Source organism: Coenobita brevimanus, chromosome 4 (assembly GCF_032717465.1).
Source record: "Coenobita brevimanus isolate Jiangsu-jjx chromosome 4, ASM3271746v2, whole genome shotgun sequence".
Taxonomy (NCBI): domain Eukaryota; kingdom Metazoa; phylum Arthropoda; class Malacostraca; order Decapoda; family Coenobitidae; genus Coenobita; species Coenobita brevimanus.
In genome coordinates this window covers 2,129,160-2,148,925 of record NC_136957.1, presented here as the reverse complement: position 1 = coordinate 2,148,925, position 19,766 = coordinate 2,129,160, and the positions used below count along the sequence as shown (strand labels likewise).

The following is a 19,766-nucleotide window of genomic DNA, read 5'->3' as shown; positions in this document are numbered from 1 at the left end:
AGCTTCGGCGCCCTTACCATCGGCGCCGCTACGTCCACACAGCTCTCGTCCCTCTCTGCCCTCTACGATCATTGAGCAGACGGCCGCCAAGCACCGTCGAGTCGTTTGGGGATTTCCACCTGAGCTTGCCGGCGCCTCCTCCATCGGCGCCGTGCAGTCTACCACTCTCTCCCCCTCGCCTCGTCGATCATTCGGGCTGTTTTCTCACCACCATCGCATCGTTCCCTTCCTCTGCCGCCCTTGCCCTGTCTGCCAGTCTGCCGTCCGTGCTTTGCTCCTTCACAGAAGCCTTTTCTGCATTTTCCCTGACGGGCTATCATGTTTGCCCGTTCCCCACCACGCTGTGGGGAGAATATTACAAACAAAAACTCACTTGATGTAGTGCTGCCTACTTCTTCCTTAGCCTTTATCATTCTTTTTCTGTGCCTGCCCTCCTCTCTTCCTATTTCTCCCATCTTTCCTGTCACTTGTTATTGCTTTTCTTTCCTTTACAGGTGGCTTTACATTGAGTGACAAGCCAAATGGTTTTCTGTAAGCCAAGAAACCATTTACAACGCTGGGTGGTAACCATATAACCAAACCATACGTGCTTCCTACGTGTCAGCAAGTGGGTTGGTGGAGGGTTAGTGCCCCTCCCCATAAAACAAATAACTCAGAATCAAATGGCCACCCCTGATGGGATTATGGCGTCTGGCAATAAAAAAAAAAAAATAGCTGTTCAAGTCTGTTACAGATATTTTATGAACAGAGGACACCAGTAATCTGATATATGGATTATATTTTTTATTCATTTGTTTTTCCTTCCTCCGTTCTATTATTTAAAAAAAAAAAAAAAAAAAAAAGGTGGCGACCATCATCCACTCACTTGATGTAGTGCTGCCCACTTCTTCCTTAGCCCGTGTCATTCTTTTTCTGTGCCTACCCTCCTCTCTTCCTATTTCTCCCATCTTTCCTGTCATATGTAATTGTTTTTCTTTCCTTTACAGGTGGCTTTACATTGAGTGACAAGCCAAATAGTTTCCTATAAGCCAAGAAACCATTTACAACGCTGGGTGGTAACCATATAACCAACCCATACGTGCTCCCTACGTGCCAACAAGTGCGTTGGTGGAGGGTTAGTGCCCCTCCCCGTAAAACAGATAACTCAAAGTCAAGTGGCCATCCCTTACGGGATTGTGGCGTCTGGCAATAGACAGATAGATAGAACGCGCTAAAAGCAGAAATAAACTGGTAAGAGAGGTGCTGGAGAAAATTTCTTATTATTGGAAATATTGGTCCAAGGCACGTTACTGTTGCCGCCTGAAGCTCCCAACACCTCTCTTAGCAGTCTCTCTAATGCCTTGCGTATCTTCGTGTTGCCTGATAATTTTGTTTACCTAAGGAGAGACAGTTTTAGCTGGAGATCCGTTCCATGCCAAATAATAGTCGCATGAGGGTAGTAAGGATGAAATGGAAGTTTTATTCACACTGGTTCAGATACCACATCTGTTACACGACAAACACGTCAAGCGGCATGTGTAAAATTTACCAAGTGTCAGTAGGAGGTGTGACGTCATGAAGTTAGCTTTCACAATCATAGGTAACTTTGGTGTACTTCTAAGAGCTTTATTTTAGTTACTGGCAAGACTTAATTTATGGAATAGAAACATAGCATTTGTTTGCTAAGTGGCTCAATCTTATTTGCCTTGCAGGCTGCTTGTCAATCGTACCTTTTACAATAAATATTTCAAGCGTATTGTATGGTTTAGTAATATTCATTTATATATCTGGTTATTATTGTTGGTTTACTTGACTATTTGTCAGCACAATATTAGGTTCATTAAATGCTAGTCACATGCATGACGTCATTTACTATTCTCGCTACATCCAGTTAGCACTTAGGATATTTGGGTAAGTTTTGTTGTGACTGACAAACGAAGCAACACGAGGCAAGGAGTGTGTGTAGTCGAAATCATGTGGCCAGAAGTGAAACAAGCCGGGGATGAGAAGAGGTATGAGTTGGTGCTTACTGGTGAAGAGGTGAACAGGAGAGTGGAGGAGGAGGGTCAACTGGATCCAGCCATATATGACTTGACAAATCTGAATTTCCTTCGGGTCTCCAAAACGCCCCTAGTGTCTGTCTCCGAGGACATTGGAAAACTTACCAACATGACAAATTTAATCCTACAGGTAAGGCTAAATATGATTAATAGGAATATCAGTGAATATATCAAAACTTTGTCGTGACATGTGTGCTTTGGGTGTGTTGTTAATGAACACCACACGTGAGTTGTGTTTTTTTTTTTTACCCCTTTTGCACAGGCATGCTTTTCCGGTGTTTCCATTTAGACTAGAATTCCAGGGCAGGCTGTCTAGAGGATTCAAAACTCGCACATAGCACACACCGTAGATTTTAAACTATGTAAGTGGCAATGTGTTACTTTAGTTGATTGTATATTTCACACTATAAGGAAAAATAAGATTTTTGTATTATTAGGAATAGTGGTTTAGGCTAATTAATCTATAACTTACAGGGCAACAAACTCCAAAGTCTACCAGAAGCAGTAGGGAGTCTCACAAAACTAAAACTCCTGGATGTGTCAATGAACAGTCTCACATGCCTTCCTTCTGGCATTGGCAAATTATCCAGTCTGGCTTCGCTTAATGGCAGCGGGAATTCACTGGAGTCTGTACCAAATCTGGAGGCCTGTGTCAACCTGGCCATTCTGGACCTGCGGGAAAATGCCCTGACGGAATTTCCTCAGGTCTGCTATGAGAGTCTGGTCCACCTGGCGGAAATTCGGCTCGGCACAAATCAGCTCAGCGATGTGCCGTGTTTGCTGTCTGTGTTGCCGGCCCTCAAGCTTCTAGATGTGACCAACAATGCCATCAAGGTTGTCCCGGGTGAATTGATTGACTGCCCAAAACTTAAAGGTTAGTTGAGTGCAGTTGTGACACAGCTGTACAGTACAGTAGCCTATATAATTTGCCATATACAGTACAAACTTCCACATCCAAACGTCTGATTTCCAGAACCTTCCACTTTCCAAACTATTTATTCATGCTATAGAGGAGTGTTATTGTTGAGTTATCCTGGTATTTGTGACCTGCCAAGCAGACCCATGAACTGCAGGCAAACAACTGCCCCTGTAGGGTCATCCTCTGCAATAAACAGAATGTTCCCCTGTGGCAGACGCTGCCTTGCCATAGCAGAGGTGTGGGGTGTGATTCCTGGGTGGACACTGCATTTATGTCTCTGCCTAGTCAACAAGGACACTATAGTAGGCTCCAAATCACCCCCCGGTATGGTTGTAGATGGCTGTTGATATCATATGTCCACAAGTGTAATCTTGAAATCAGAGTCCTTTGTTGACGTGTTTAGAGCAGATGATAATGATATAAGGTATTTCATTGTATTTTACTGTTCACATACTTTTATGATAGTAGCTGTTGTGATACCAGCTCTAACCTGTGGAAGCAAAACTTGGACTTTGTTGGAAGGACAAGTCAAGAGAAAGAAGTGGAAATGAGTTATTTGAGAGGAGCATGTGGAGTCACACGGAGAGACGGACTGACAAAGTAGGAGGTGAAGGAGCATTGTGTTGTGGATGTGATAGTAAGCATTAGGAGACTTACACTGAGGTGTCTTGGCCATGTGGAGAGGATGGAGAGCTAGAGACTAATGAGGAGAGTGTATGTGAGTGAGATGGAGGGATGGAGTGGAGAGGTATATGAGAGAAGCAGGTGTTTGCTGAGAGGAGGGCAGCGAAATGGCAAGGGACAGGGCGATATGGAGGTGATTTGTTTGTGGTCACCCTTTACAGGATTGAGGCATCTGGCAATACTGTAGATAAACAGACCTACTCTCGGCTGTTTATTCCACAGTTTTCTCTTATTATTCCACTTTCCAAAATATTCCATTTTCCGTAATGCCTTTGTAGCTCACCAAGCATTTTGGATTAGAATTTTTATTGTAACTCAGGGTGCGCATTCTTCACTCATTATTTACGAAAGTCTTGAGATGTGTTGGTTTAGTCAAGGGCACCAGTTGGGTGTTGATCATGTGATATACATAGGGATAAGATCCTACAGAACGACCTTAGGATTAGAGGTAGCAGATGAGTGGATACCATTTGTCTTGGAAGGTACTTCCATAAGAATGTTGTGTGGCTACAAGTTTGATAATTACCTACATGGTCATAACACTTTGATAGAAAATGTTCTGCCACAAGTAAATCAGTCAAAGTTTAAGATGAGATTTAGGCACTGGATGGCTGTCTTGGTTCCTGGGAGGTACCACCATGAGAGTGAAGTGCATCTACAAGCTTGGTAATTAGCCACACAGTCAACACTCTCAGGCAGGAAACATTCAGCCACAAGTACTGTACAGTCACTTAGTGATCTTTCTTCTGAGTGGCCATACATAGTCAGAGTTCAGGCAGAGACTCTCACATTGTTACAAATATCAGTACACTTTTCTTTAATATATACAGTAAATTCTCAATTATCCGGCATAATTCATACAAGTCCTACACCGAATAACGTGACGCTTGGATATTACATAGTACCCCCCCCCCCATCGGCACAATGTTCGGCATCAAGCCAGATATTGCATTACTGTCCGTCTTGACCATCTATCCTAAAAACTTTCCCATGAGGAAAAGATGAACATTAATCATAAAATACCATAAATTAATGATAAAATCCTGTATAACATTAATACAGCACCAGTTGACTACCGTTTTCAAGCAGGTTGATACACCATGATGCCAGATATTGTATGGAACCGCTGGTTACGTCCCATTTCAGCGTCGGGTATTGTATAATTTTGCCGGATGCTGCTTTAATAGAGCTGAGCCAGCAGTGCCAGATACCAGTATTGCATTGGGCTGGATATTGTGATGACATAATTGAGAGTTTACTGTATAGTCATTACTCATTTTATGATGGGGTTACGTCAGGTCATACCTTATCGTATACCGATTTTGTTGTAAATCGGGAGATTGAAACCCATTATAAAAGGGGGGTTACGTCAGCTCAACTTCCCAAAGTCACCTAACCAAGACGGAACCTTAGATGACAACCCACCTTCATTCCTTCCTGTGTTGGTCCAAGTCGTTCCCCCCTAGGCTGGGGGACAGCCTGTGCTTACAGGCACTAGTGGTCAGCCTCTAAGTCAGACAGGAACAGGTTAGGGGGAGGGGAATCTGACCCATACCTGCATCATCCTTAGCACTGGGACCCATACCTGCACCATCTACTGTATAGCACTGGGGCCTACACTGGCACTGACCTTACCGCTGGGCACACAAATCCACAGTACTGTAGTACGATGATTGGCTGAGAGGTGATCATAACAGGGGGGCACACATGAACAAGTTGAAAAGCCAGGGCTTTGAAGAGGTGGCCGGACCTGAACCATAACAATGTGCTGCATGCCGGGGCCGCCATCTTCCCTAAGACAAGCGACGGTCACCTTGCATGTGCCTGGCGCTTTCCGATGGCAAAATCGTTATAGCGGGAAATTTATTGTAAATCGAATTTTGAGGTGGAACTTTTCTGTTATCGTTGTAGCGAATTATCATAAACCGAATCATCGTAAAATGAGTAATGACTGCATACAGCTGTTGTGAAGTAATTTGCTGATTTTGCTGCTTGATTCAGCTGCTTCCAGACCATAGAAAACATCAGATGTATTAAGACCAACTTAATGTGGGGAGTCGTTAAGAGGAAGCATAGCATAATTTTTGTTGATGTAGCTACAGTGCACCCCCACACAATGCAAACTCACACAGTGTGAATCACCTATTATGCGAGGTCAGCCTAGAAAATGCTTATTTTTATTGAATGCGAACTCTGCAAATCGAACTTCCCAACATGCGAATTGGCTGTATGATTCTAAGACAAAAATGGAGTTCCCTCCATTACTACTAGTGTCGGGCTGGACAATGCGACTCAGTCACACGAAGGCAGGTGGCTGGCAACCAGCCAGATTCAAAATCATGGGTAGCTGGCCAGCTATCTGCATGCCATTTACTGACATTCCTGGGTAAACAGACACTACTCCTCCATATTGCCGCAAGAACACATGTTGTACCTCGCATCCTGTGTTCTGTTTTAGTATCGTAGCAGTACCCACCTGTTCATCATGGTCTCAGCTGTTGACTTTGAAGGCTTTATGGCACCTCCAGGAGACCTCAGCAATGACAGTAAGAGTGACAACGGGGTGCCCCGCCCCGCAGAGCGAGAGTAGACACCCCGAGCCTCGGATACCCCCCACCCCCCCACCCTTTAAACAAGCCCAGAAGTCACTTAATTAAAGGTACATGGTGTTCTATTTGTTGTTTTATTTGTTGGTCCAGCTAGAGGTACTATTAGACAAAGTATTAGCTGGGTAGAGTAGGCTTGAAGGGGACTCGAAAACCAAGCCCTGGTTGGCCTGTTCACCACATACTATTTTTCCCATAAGTTCTTTGGCTAACACAATGTGAAATTGTAGAATGTGAGGGTTTCTACCACCCATAAACTCGCATTGTGTGAGGGTGCACTGTATGTATATATGGTCAGGGATTACACAGAGTTGCAGCCAGATATTACATTGTATGGAGAGCTACCACAAGCATATTAAACATTTTTCTCATTGATATAATGGAGTTTACTTCATTCTTTCTTTGTCCTTCTGTCTACAGATGACTTTTCACTTCCTCTTGTCTTTCTTCCCTTCATTCTTTCCTCTTCCTTCTGCCTGTGGGTGATACACTGAGTGACAAGCCAAATGGTTTCCTGTACACCAGGAAACCATTTACTCCGCTGGGTGGTAACCATATAACCAAATTTTGGCACCTGGTGGTTTAGTGGGTAATTATGGCGCTCCAATTGGATTGAGCCAATGAAGGTTTATATCCAAGGGGTGGTTGGGGTTGATTGCTTACATAATGCCACTCAGGGATGAGTGAGGCTGGTCACTCTCATCTTAAATGTCAGGACCAACTGCCTAGCCCCAGGCTCCTACGCTCCTCACGGGGCAATGTAGGATTGGATGATGGATGGATGGATAGTGGTAACCATATAAGCAAATTATGGTGCCTGGTGGTTTAGTGGGTAATTGCAGTACTCCATTTGGATTGAGCCAGTGAAGGTAATATCCAAGAGATGGTTGGAATTATTGCTCATGTAATGCTACTCAGGGATGAGTGAGGCTGGTCACTCTCATCTTAAGTGTCAGGACTAACTTGCCTAGCCCAGGGCTCCTACACTCCTCATGGGGCAATGTAGGATTGGATGATGATGATGATTATGATATGTATGTGGCTTTTTACTGTTACAATTACCTCATTGCTACTCAAATATGTCTTCCCAGAACTGAACCTGAAAGGCAACCCGCTGAGTGACCGTCGCCTCAAGAAGCTGGTGGAGTCGGATCGGTGCCTCCCTCGCCAGGTGCTGGACTATGTGAAGCAGCACTGTCCCAGGGCAGCCTCAGGGGATGGCAAGGCTGGGGGCAAGGGCAAAAAGGGCAAAGGAGGAAAGGGAAAGAATAAAGAGAAAGATGAGGTAAGGTCAGAAGCCAGTATAGTACAAACTCCCAGATCCTTCATAAATTGCAACATGAACTCTCCGGAATGCTTGGTTCCAAAGACTTTATTGAAGATGGAAAGTTTTGGAAAGTAGAATCATAAGAGTACAGTAACTAGGAGAAAAATCATGCAAGAAATAGTGCGCAGTACTATGAAGAGTAAATACTGTGATACCCCTTGCAGTAGTAATATATTATCTGTTGTTATACTTGTCCACAAACAAACTTTGTCTTTAAATATGCATTGATTGTGTGAGGACAGATGATATCAACAGTGTTACACAAAAATAATGCTGTAGTAATTGGAGGTTTTTGGAGACTGGATGTTTGGATTGAGGAGGCTGTACTGTATTTAAATATGACTTTTTTTGCCCAGATTGATGAATTGTGCGATGAGATCCATGTACTGAGTGTAAATGAAGCTGCTCCAGTGGTTCGGGTTGATGACACTGTGAAGGATGTGCGGCCGTACATCGTCTGCTGTGTGCTGTACGGGGTTAACCTGAATGGGGAAAGCATGAAGAAATTTATATCTGCTCAGGTATGCCCAGTTTGGTAACATCTTCATAGGTAGCAATGGAACTTTGATAGGCACTCTTTCTGTAATTTATCATGGACATGTTTGAAAAAAAAAAATCTATTCTGTCTATCTATTGCCAGACGCCTTAATCCCATAAGGAGTGGCCACAAACAAATTGCCTCCATGTCCCCCTGTCCCCCGCTATTTCACTGCCCTGCTCCTAGCTAACACCCCCCTCTCTCCTATACGTCTCCACTTCATCCCCCCATAACATAATTGTAATGTCTAAGAAGGTAATATATAATGCATACTGTATTTCTAACCCAATAGACAAAACTGCACGAGGGTGTTTGTCAGAAGCGCCTTGCTGCCACCATCGCCACTCACGACCTGGCCAAAATCAAGGGCCCCCTGCGATACCTGGCCAGAGCACCAGAAGACATCCGAATCCACCCCTTGGTGCGTGGGAAGGAGGTGACCGCAAAGGAGCTCCATCAGGGCCTGCAGCAGGAGGCGGAGGCACAGCGTAAACACCAGAAGAGGAACAATGTCACAGGCATACACAAGTGGGTCTAGACAAGTTGGCATGCAGTTTTGTTATATCCTGCCAGGGGATAGCGACAGTATATTCATTCTACATTAACTCGGGCCGGAATCTTGTCATTTTGTAGCTAATATCACTTAGTGGCAGAAAAACACAATACTATGGCTCTAAATCCATTCCATAGCAGTTGTTCATGACTGGCATCATATTCTTGTGCTAATCTACTCCTACAATACAGCATTCATGATGGAGAGATGACAATTTTGTCAGGTGAGTGTAAAAAGGGTACAGTTCTGAAGTGCTGTGCTGTTATCGGAAAATGATACAGGGAAATTATATTATGTACTTTTTGCCAACTTCTCCTCTTTGTACACCTTTTCATTCAGTACAGTATATACAACCTTAAACCTGTCCCTTACTTGAAGCTAGGCAGTCCTTGTTATAAGTGAATGATTAGTTCTGAAATATCATAACATTTTAAATATGATTGGTACTGTACTAACAGTTGAGGACACTGTACCCTTTTAACTCTAATGTGGCCTAATACTTCCATCTCTCCAGCTTGAGTGTATAATTATGATGTTAGATAGCACTAGATTTTGGTGCTAGTCATGAAGAAGTGCTGTGGAAAGGATGTTGAGCCTTTTTCTCTCACTGAGGTATATGATATTAGATTCTATCTATCTATCTATCTATTGCCAGACTCCTTAATCCCGTACGGGGTGGCCACAAACAAATCGCCTCCACGTCGCCTTGTCCCCCGCCATTTCGCTGCCCTGCTCCCAATTCACACACCCCTCTCTCATATACCTCTCCACTCCATCCCTTCATCTCATCCTTGGCCTTCCCCTCCCTCTCTCCCCTTCCACCTCACTCACATACACTCTCCTCATCAGTCTCTCACTCTCCATCCTCTCCACATGGCCAAACCACCTCAATGTGTTTCTCCTAACGCTTCCTATCACATCCACATCCACGCCACAATGCTTCTTCACTTCCTCATTTGTCAGTCTGTCTCTCCATGTGACTCCACAGGCTCCTCTCAAATACTGTATCTCATTTCCACTGCTCTCACTCTTGACTTGTGTCCATCCAACAATGTCCAAGCTTCACTTCCGTACGTTAGAGATGGTATCACAATACTGTCATGTAATAACTTTTTCACTTCCATGCTCACTTCCCTGTTTCTTATCACCACCTTCAAGGAACCAACAACCTTTCTTCCTTGTTGTACCCTTTCAGGCACCTCACCCTCTGAACTTCCACTTCCCTGTTTCTTATCACCACCTTCAAGGAACCAACAACCTTTCTTCCTTGTTGTACCCTTTCAGGCACCTCACCCTCTGAACTTCCATCCTTACACATCACACTACCCAATACCCAAGTACCATACTTGAACATACTCACATTTTCCAATTCCTCACCATTCAGCCTCACTGTACATTCACTGACTTCACCTCTCTCGAAGACCATAACTTTACTCTTCCCTACATTTACCTTTAGATTCCGTTTCTTACACACTCTCCCAAACTCATCCACCAAGCCTTGCAGCTCCCCTTCGTCTTCACTCAACAACACAGTATCATCTGCAAACAACAGTACAGGGACTCTCCAAACACTATCCTCTCTCACCAGGGCCACTCCAACATCCACTACCCTACCTTGTACCTCTTTTATTACCCCATCCATACACAGATTAAACAGCCATGGAGACATGACACATCCGTGTATCAACCCAACCTTCAAATAGAAAAACTCACTCGGTTCACCATCAACATGCACTGCAGCCTTAGCACCCTCATACATACTCTTCACAGCATTCAACAACTTCCCATCTACTCCATTTATTCTTAATACTTTCCACAATCCTTATCTATCCACCCTGTCATGTGCTTTCTCCGAATCCATGAAAGCCGCTTACAACTTCTTTCCCGTCTCTAGATACTTTTCCACTAAAGATCTAAGAATGAATATCTGATCTACACAACCTCTTCCCTTCCTAAAGCCTCCCTGTTCTTCTCCAACTAATTCCTCTGTTATTTCCCTATCTCTGTCAATAAGCATTCTACCATACATTTTTCATATTACACTAAGAAGACAAATGCCCCTATGATTACCACACGCTTCTTTTTCCCCTTTTCCTTTGTACAAGGGAATAATTATACCTGACTTCCAATCCTCTGGGACTCTACCTTCCTCCCAGCCAATCTGCTCATCTTCCACATCCATTCTACTACTACCTCTCCCCTATGCTTCATTATTTCACCACTCACTCCATCAATTCCTGGGACTTTCCCCATTTTGACTTTATTCATTGCTTCCACAACTTCCGTCCTACTGATTTCTTCCTGTTTTCTCACCTCCCTCTTTCTGCCAGCCATTCCTCAGCCACTTATACTTGCATTACTTTCATTCTCTATGTTCAACAATTCCTTAACCCCTACACCGTGGGCATGTTTACCGATGTTTTGCGTGTGCTGCGGGGTTATTCGGGCTCCGACAGACTCTCAAAAAATATTTGCCAAAAATCAGTTATTAGTCCTAGAATATTAAAATTACCTATGCTTATGGCACATACCTTCAGCTTTCTCCTGGAATGTTTGTTGAGCCTTCGTCGGTTACCGTAGGACTTGTGGAGACCTCTGAAGTAGGGTAACGATTCTCCACTTTACACTTCCCGACAACCCGTAATATGATTACCACAGCCAGATATTAACACTATAAACACTACTCTATGATTTTCAAGTAGTTTGGGATCCATACTCAAAAAAAAAACCCACTGTGAATGCAATGAAAATTATGAGCGTGTCTGACCGTCGCACTTGCGCTAGTTCGCTCTTGATACTCTGTCATTTATTATTCATAAAACCCCTCACACTTTATATTTCTGCTACTATATAACACTTATATATATCTACAGTCTTTATCCATAAGTTTCCTTCAGTAGTATTAGTTTATTGTCACTGTAGGGATTCAATTTCTTTCAGTAAAATACGTAGCATTCACTTTCTCGTCCTGTATACTGTACTAGCATTGAGAGTGAATGTCACTTTCATCTTCACTCTCATAACTCATAGTATTCAGACATGCTAGAGTGAAATTTCACTTTCATTACTCCTAGGGTATATACTCGTATTCTTATAATACTACTCATTTACATTTCTATTTACGTTCTCTAATTTATTTACGTTCTTTACATTTCTATTTTATTTACACTGTGTTATGCACTGTCACTGGAAGTAACTTATAAAACTATTTTCCATTGTTCACGTATATTTACATTCATTACTTTCACTTGCTGTTTACACATTATTTACAATTCCACTTGCACTGTTTTACTCAATAGAAAGATTGTAGTCACTCTTTTATCAATTGTCAGCCCTTTATCTCTTTCCACATGAGGTTTAGTAGGGGGTAAAGGTCACAGGGCCCTTTGCATGGGGGTGAAAAAGTCCCTGAAGTCAGCAAGAGGAAACAGACGTACCTCCACTTCGGAAGATGAGAGTAAACTGATAAGGGAGGGCTGGGTGGAGGCCTACTTAGGGGATATTCAGTACTACCAACATTAGCTCTTGAAACAGCTATGTATAGCACTGAAATGATTGGCAGGAAATCTAGACAATACATTATAAATTAGGTAGTTCCAGGTGAATGTAAATATCACTTAGGCTTCTCCCTTCCCTCCTTATATGTATATTTATTATGAAAATAGATTATACGGCATATTTCAAGGGGAAAAAAACAGCGAAAATTAGCGAACGAGTGCACGTGAGGTGTTGTCAGGTGATAATTAGCCAATTCCAGGTGTATGGCACTCTCACTTACCTTATTTCTTTCTTGTATATATTATTTGGTATAAGAATAGGGCATAGGGCTTATTTCAATGGATGAAATCAGTGAAAAATTCCAGGGAAGATTTACTTAGCGTAGCACGGCCGGGCAGGCGAGAGGATAGGGTAATGGAGGGGGGTTAGGGAGGGGAGTCAAGAACGGGGAGAAATGGCTAAATTGTCAACAATGGATGGGAGTACAGATGAGATTAGGAGTGCTGACTAGTGTTGGACATTGGCAGTACTGATAGATGATACAAGCCCCCACTTGGAAGCCCGGGTGAATTCAAAATAACAGAATCACAAAAGCTACGCCCCGCGGTATGATCCCTTGCTCCCAGGCGTCACAAAAGTGACGCTCCGCGGTTAAGGGGTAAAAGTGTTCTCTCCATCTGCTCACTTTTTCTCCCTTCTCAGCTAGTAATCTACCATTTTTATCTTTCACTCCCCTACTAACTTCATTGCCACCCTGTCTGACTCTCTTTTCCTCTTTCCAGAACATTTTCGTACATTCCCTCCACTTGACACTCAAATTCCTTCCAAATTCCTCATCCACTCCTTTCTTATTCGCTCTTACTAAGCTTTTCACCTCTCTCTTCCTTCAGCGTGGAATGTAAGGGGTGCGAATGATGAGGTGAAAGAGAGAGAGATTGTCCAGGTGCTTCAGGGTGCAAAAGTGGATGTATGTGGATTAATTGAACCTAAATGGAGAGGTGAGAGTGTGAGAGAATGGGAGTATGGATGGGGTATATGTGCAGGAGTAGGTGAGCATGAGAGGGCAAAAGAAGGAGTGTGTATTATTGTGAGTAACAGATGGAAGGAGAATATAAGAGAGTATGGATCAGTTGGCTCAAGGATTATGTGGGTAAGACTGAAAGTTGGACTACATATGTGGGCGATTGTGTGTATGTATATGCCTATGCAAGATTGTGTAAACAGTGCTACATATAAAGAGAATTGCCTGTATTGTAATGGGCCTAGTTAGACGTTATGTAAGATATGGTACTGAGGTGTACTTTTGTCTCAGTGATAGTACAAGAAATACTCAAGTACACTGAGGTATAATAGTTTGCCTAACTGTTCCACTGTATGCACATCACGCTTAAGAATGTGTGTCAGTCACCTCCCAGACTCATCATATCAGTAGGCAGATAAATATACCAAAACTCCCAGCTCAAAGTATTGGCAGAGAAATATACCAGAAGTCAGCTTGAAATATAGGCAGGGAAATATACCAAGACTCAGTTTGAAATTAGGCAAAGAAATATACCAAGACTCTCACCTTGAAATATTATACTGCAGAGAGAAATGAGAATAGAAGAGGTGAAATGTTTGGTGAACTTATGTCCTTGACTGCAATTAATGAGGGAGTGAATAATTACCTAGTGAGAGAGAGACTGTACAAAGTTTGATTTAAATGCACTAATATGAGAGAGAGAAAGAGGGTGAGAGAACTGCTGTATACAGTATGAATTTAATGCACTAAACCACACTTATTTCCTGTGGCAGATTCCTTCACTTGGTAGAGAAGTGGTCGATGTGGCCGTGTCTTGTGGATGCTGGCGGTACTGTTGTCTCGCTTCCTCCCATAACTAACTCAGAGAACACTAAGGTAAGGAGAAATGGATGTTTGTTTATAATAAAAGATTGTTTTCTTATGATGTAAACTAGAACATAACCCCTTCAGCCCAGGCACATCATCATCATCATCATCATCATCATCATCATCATCATCCAGATCTTTCCTACCCCAGAGTGGAATGAGTTGGGGTCCAGAGAGCAAGATAGTCCATGATTGAATGAGACATTAACTAAAGTTTGCCTAGATGAATTGGTCACACTCCCATTCAGTCATCAATCAAGCCCCTGGAATCCTGGCTCCACATGGTAGGTCAAAGTACATTCTGCATATAGCTTCATACTTACTTGTCTGATAAGAGCTAGTCCAACAGCGTCTAGTTGAAAACAGGTGCCAGGCCCTGGTCATACACTCCACTGCACAAAATTCATCCAGCCAGCTCAGTCTGTGCATAGTATTAATTTTCCATCTGTTGCCAGATGCCTCGATCCCGTAAAGGGTGGCCACAAACAAATCACCTCCATGTTGTCCTGTCCAATGCCCCTTCACTGCTCTGCTCCCAGCTCACACACCCCTCTCTCATATACCACCCCACTCCATCCCTCTATCTCATCCTCAGCCTCTCCCTCCCTCTCCCCCTCCCTCCACCTTGCTCGCATACACTCTCCTCGTTATTCTCTCATTCTCGATCCTCTCCACATGCCAAACCACCTCAATGTATTTCTCCTAATGCTTTCCATCACATCCACATCCACATTAATTTTATATAATTTAAATGATGCTGCCAGGCAGTATCACCTGTTTTAAGGGAGATCTCTTTGTGATGGAGAGGTGCAGTATATGAAGGCTGAATACCTTCTCCAATTTGAAGTCCATCCCTTAACGTATATGTATGTATGTATGCAAATTGTGTATTACATCTTCATGCAGAGTGACTTAAACACATGAGGATGGAGTTCTCATATTGTATATACTGTACAGACATACCCCAGTTTAATGATGCAATTGGTTAAGTAAAAAACCCTCTCTAGGCAGCGTATCATATCTTTGGGTAGATTTAACATATAAAGTACAGTATAGGGATGTGTTTTTGAGCCTTGGGTTTCCCCCTCAACCAAGTCCTTAACCCACCCAAATGAGTCCAAAAACAAGTTTCTAGCTAACCTAAACCCTCAGATGGCTTGAAAACAAGCAAAACTAAACCTAAAAGCAGTTCCTAACTCACCTAATCCCAAAAATAAATTCTGAAAATCATCAAAAATAAGCTTGGAAAAAAATCAAACTTTGTAAACTGTACCCCGAAATTACAATTTTCACCCCAGTCAGTACTAAAACACATTAATCTGAGTCTAAAATCAGTGTATAAATCAACCTAAACACAAAATTTAAGTCTAAAATATCGTCAATCTAAAAAAAAAAAAAAAAAAAAAACCATTATGCTGGGGTTTAGCCATCGTTCGGTGGGGTAGGGTGGTGTTTCTACCCCATCGCTATGCCAGAGTATCACATCTAGGGGTGTCGTATCTCAGGGTCTGCCTGTACAAAGGGGAACTAACCCCAAAATTCCCAGAGTTGTTAACAAAAAACTTCAGAACAAAACTTACAGCACATCCATTTTGGTTCCCTTCAAAGTACTTCCCTTGAGACGCAATACACTTGTACCAACGCGTATCCCATTCCTGGAAATGCTTCCTTTAGTCATCGTTCCTGACCTTGTTCAGACTTTTTTTTTTTTTTTTTAAGTTGTCAAATCTTCTACCTTCCATTTCTGTCTCAGTGTTGGGGAACAAGAAAAAATCAGAGAGCAAGATCTGGCGATGACGGGGTACAGAACAACAGCAGCATTTTTTGCCAAAAATTGCTGAGGTGACAGCACAGTGTGTGGTGTGTTATCATGATGCAAGAACCATTTCTGAGTGTGCCTGATGCTTTCCCACAAATGCCGTAGCACTAGTTTGTCAACAGTGTGACGACAGTCTTCCAAGATTGCCCGTCGAATTTTCTTGATGTTTTCATATTCAAAAGGTCAGCAAATGGCCAGGATGTGGTCTTCAACTGATGTGTTGCCTTTCTTAAAATGCACGTACCATTCCCAGACTTGTTTTTCATAGCCTGATCCATGCAGACATGCACAAGCACTGTTACTGCCTCAGCTGTGATTTTCCCAAGCAAAAAACAAAACTTAATACGCTCCCTTTGCTCATTCAGATCTCCTGCAGTAGTTTGAGGATGATAACCACTGAAGTCACATTCACAAAGAAAAAAAAAATCGCCAGAAATACAGACTTAGCCCTCTCAGTGCGATGCCACGTGGCAGAATGATTCACCAGATTGCTTACAAGTGGTGCCTACCATCACAGCGGGGAACTACAGTATATCCTTTTTTCTGCACTACCAATCTGTTCTGGGAATTTGGGAGTCCTCCTCTTTGTGTGTGTGTGTGTGTGTGTGTGTGTGTGTGTGTGTGTGTGTGTGTGTGTGTAAATTACATGCTTGTTATTAGCTGCTTCAGTGAGGTAGCACTGGAAACCAAGACAAAGCTCTCTGTTACTTAAAACCAGTCTCTCATCTGCTGCATGTCATGGTGTACACAAAGCAATTTTAGACCATCCATGATCAGATACCATTGATTTACAGGTTTACCCCAGTTGTATCACTTCTTTTACCATTCTACATTATTTACTGCTATGCTCTTTTTATTCTAACATGGCCTAAAATTGCCGTCTCCCCATTTTGACTGATTCAATGTAAGAGTAGATTGGCACTAGATTATGATACTAGTCTTGTAGAAGTGCTGTGAAAAGATTGTAAAGCCATAGTCATGCCTTACTCTGCCACTGAGATGCATCAAATAGGCTGCAAAAAGAAAAAAATTCTGGGCCAAGTTAATGTGAAAAGAGTATAGTCATCCTTCCATAAACTACTTCCTTCTAGTTTACTCAATTCTATTCATGCCTCTCTCTCTCTCACCCCACCATGGAAAAGGAAATGAGATGTGGATGATGTCGATGATTTATTTAGCAAGTGATTTCCTGGATTACAGGATTACTGGGAACCATTTAGCATGTCACTCAGTGGAGAGAGAGAGAGAGACAGACAGACAGACAGAGGGGGGGGAGGGAGGAAAAGGATATCTAAGAAAAAGGGAGGGAAAGAAAGAAAAGGAAGATAAGAAAAGTGTATGTGTATGTGTGGGAGACAGAGACAGAGAAAGAGAGAGAGAGAGAAGATGAGGGAGGAAAAGGATTTCTAAGAATGAGGGAGGGAGGGAGAGAGAAAGGGGGGATTTGAAAAGTGTGTGTATGTGAGAGTGAGTCAAGGGTGAGAGAGGAAAAGGATTTCCATGAATGAGGGAGGGAGGGAGAGAGGGAAAGGGAGGGTTAGAAAAGAGTGTGTGTTTGTGAGAGAGAGAGAGAGAGAGAGAAAGAAAGAGAGAGTGAAGGGTGAGGGAGGAAAAGGATTTCTAAGAATGAGGGAGAGAGAGAGAAATGGAAAGGAAGAAAAGTGTGTTTGTGTATGTGTATGTGTGAGAGAGGGAGTGAGTGAGGCAGCATCACATCAAGCAGGTGTATGATGGGAACCAGCACACACAAATTTACAGCATAGTATTGTTTCCTCAGATCACCCCCACCACCACCGATGTCTTTGTGGAGGTGACCAGCGGGGATTCTCTCGGCAAGGCTAAGGAAGTCATGGATGCGCTCGTCCTCTCGGCTCTCTCCTGTGGCTTGAGCTCCGAGGATGTAGACGCTGAGAGCAAAGGATCCGCACCCACACAGGCCTTGCTGAGAGTGGGACAGGTGAGGGTGGAGGATGAGGAGGGTGCTCTGCGTGTCGTGTACCCTTCTCGTGTCGACCTTGCCAACCACACGGAAGGAGTCAGGATCGTCATGCCAGGGAAGTAGCTGTTTGGGTAAGTCTGGCTCTCTCAGAAACAGTGTTTAGAATTTTTTTTTTTTTGTACAGGTACCAGAAAAAAATGCCTTTATTATATTTTTTTATTATTATTAACAGTATTTGGGTTTTGTATTTTTTAAGGCAGTAATTCCTTTCTGAAAGGTTGTATAAGATTCTTTATATTGTGAACAAGTGCTTCTGTCAGGCTGTCTGAGAAACAATATTTATATAATATATATAGTATATATAAGGTACCAGAGAAAGAGCTAGTGTTGTTTTTACACTACATTATTTACTCCCAAAAATATTTATAGGTTTTGCATCACTGTATATACAAGTGCATCTGTTGAGGTAAATGTGGAGAAGAGAGAGGGTTTATTATATAAGAAATGCATATATCCCCCTGTTAATTGTGGAGAGGGATGCCTCCATGTGGTGGTGCTGATATAACGGTGGCTCCACTACCTGGGTACATAGAGGGAGAGGTAGACCGAGGATGACGTGGAGGGATGGAGTTGAGAGGTATATGAGGGAGGGGGGGGGTGAGTTGGGGAGAGGGTAATCAAATGGTGGGTGACAGAGCGACTTGGAGGCGTTTTGTCTGCGGCCACCCTTTGCGGGATTAGGGCGTTGGGCTATAGATAGATCGCTCAAAAAGAGGATGGTGAACTGTAGCAGGGAGACAACTTCAGACTGCATCAGATGAACCTAGGATTACAACAGTTACCACCAGCATCACCACTACTACTACTACTACTACTACTACTAATACAAGTACTACAGTACTACTAAAGATAATAATAATAATAATACAACTACTGGTTACTGCTACAGCTACTACCACTACTATTATTACTACTAAAACTCCCACACAGTTTTCTTCAGCGTAGGGGAGGCCTGATAATGAAGAGGACATTTAATATTCTCAAACCCCCTCATTATTACATGTCCTTCCTAAACTAAGCCATCTAACCTCTAGACAGTAAGGTTGAATGCTAGAGGGTCATAGGGATTTGTTGAAGGCAGTTCTTAGGGTTCACTTTGGGACCTATTTTTTCCCCCCTACAGCCATAGTTTCACTCAGAATGCAGTACCATTGGAGTATAATAAAGTACAGCATTAACCCTTGTAACAGTAGTAGTCGTGGGAGTGTAGTAGTAGTCATGAAAGGATTGTAGTAGTAGTAGTAGGAGTAGGAAGAGGAGGAGGAGGAGGTGGTGACAGAGGTGGTCCCAGTTCATCCGAAACATGAAGGCAATGGACAGAATGAACATGCGCTTCTGAAGCCCACCATCCTCTTTGGGGTCAATTGGGAGGGGATTGAGGGACATTTATATAACCAGGCAGCTTCACCGTCCAATCCTGTCAGTGCCACCACATGAAGGCATCCATCACCAACACTGTGCCAGACCAAAAAAGACACCATAGAATTTACAGAACATATGTATACAACAGCAGGGACTTCTTGCCGGTCATTTCACTGATATAATAAGGGAGAAAGAAACAGGAAATACAGTTGACTTATTGGGAATTGCTATGCACTTTTTAATTTAACATGGCCTAAAACTCCCATCTCATGAATGCTAAGTTGTAGCAATGGATTAACATTAGAATATGGTGCTAGTCATGAAGAAGTGTTATGGAAAGGATGAAGAGCCACAGGAAATAAGCCACAACAGGACAAAAATCTGAGCCAGCCTAATGTCAAAGAAATATAGGAAGCAGAAATTATGACTCATGTGATCATTGATTCAAGCTGTCCCATTATAAGAAGGAAGAGTTGTGAATTAAGTGTTTAGCTATCATCATCATCATTACTACCTCCTATCCCCCACATCTAC

The 19,766-nt window shown here is 42.8% G+C and overlaps 1 protein-coding gene across 1 annotated transcript; it reads left to right on the top strand.

Moving 5' to 3' along the window:
• The first annotated feature begins 1,953 nt into the window (after positions 1-1,953).
• On the top strand, positions 1,954-18,047 carry LOC145395304 (leucine-rich repeat-containing protein 47-like). Its single transcript, XM_080268983.1, has 7 exons — positions 1,954-2,169; positions 2,514-2,913; positions 7,340-7,533; positions 7,932-8,096; positions 8,406-8,641; positions 13,959-14,061; positions 17,649-18,047. The coding sequence occupies exons 1-7, from the start codon at positions 1,954-1,956 to the stop codon at positions 17,931-17,933; spliced, it is 1,599 nt and encodes a 532-aa protein (XP_080125109.1). The 3' UTR covers positions 17,934-18,047.
• Positions 18,048-19,766: the final 1,719 nt, after the last annotated feature.

What these genes read in the sequence shown, in the direction of transcription:
- LOC145395304 (XM_080268983.1), top strand. Translation starts at nt 1,954, where the DNA reads ATGTGGCCAGAAGTGAAACAAGCCGGGGATGAGAAGAGGTATGAGTTG. An exon ending in AGAATAAAGAGAAAGATGAG is followed by an intron (nt 7,534 to 7,931) that starts GTAAGGTCAGAA and finishes TTTTTTGCCCAG; the next exon opens with ATTGATGAATTGTGCGATGA. An exon ending in CTAACTCAGAGAACACTAAG is followed by an intron (nt 14,062 to 17,648) that starts GTAAGGAGAAAT and finishes TTGTTTCCTCAG; the next exon opens with ATCACCCCCACCACCACCGA.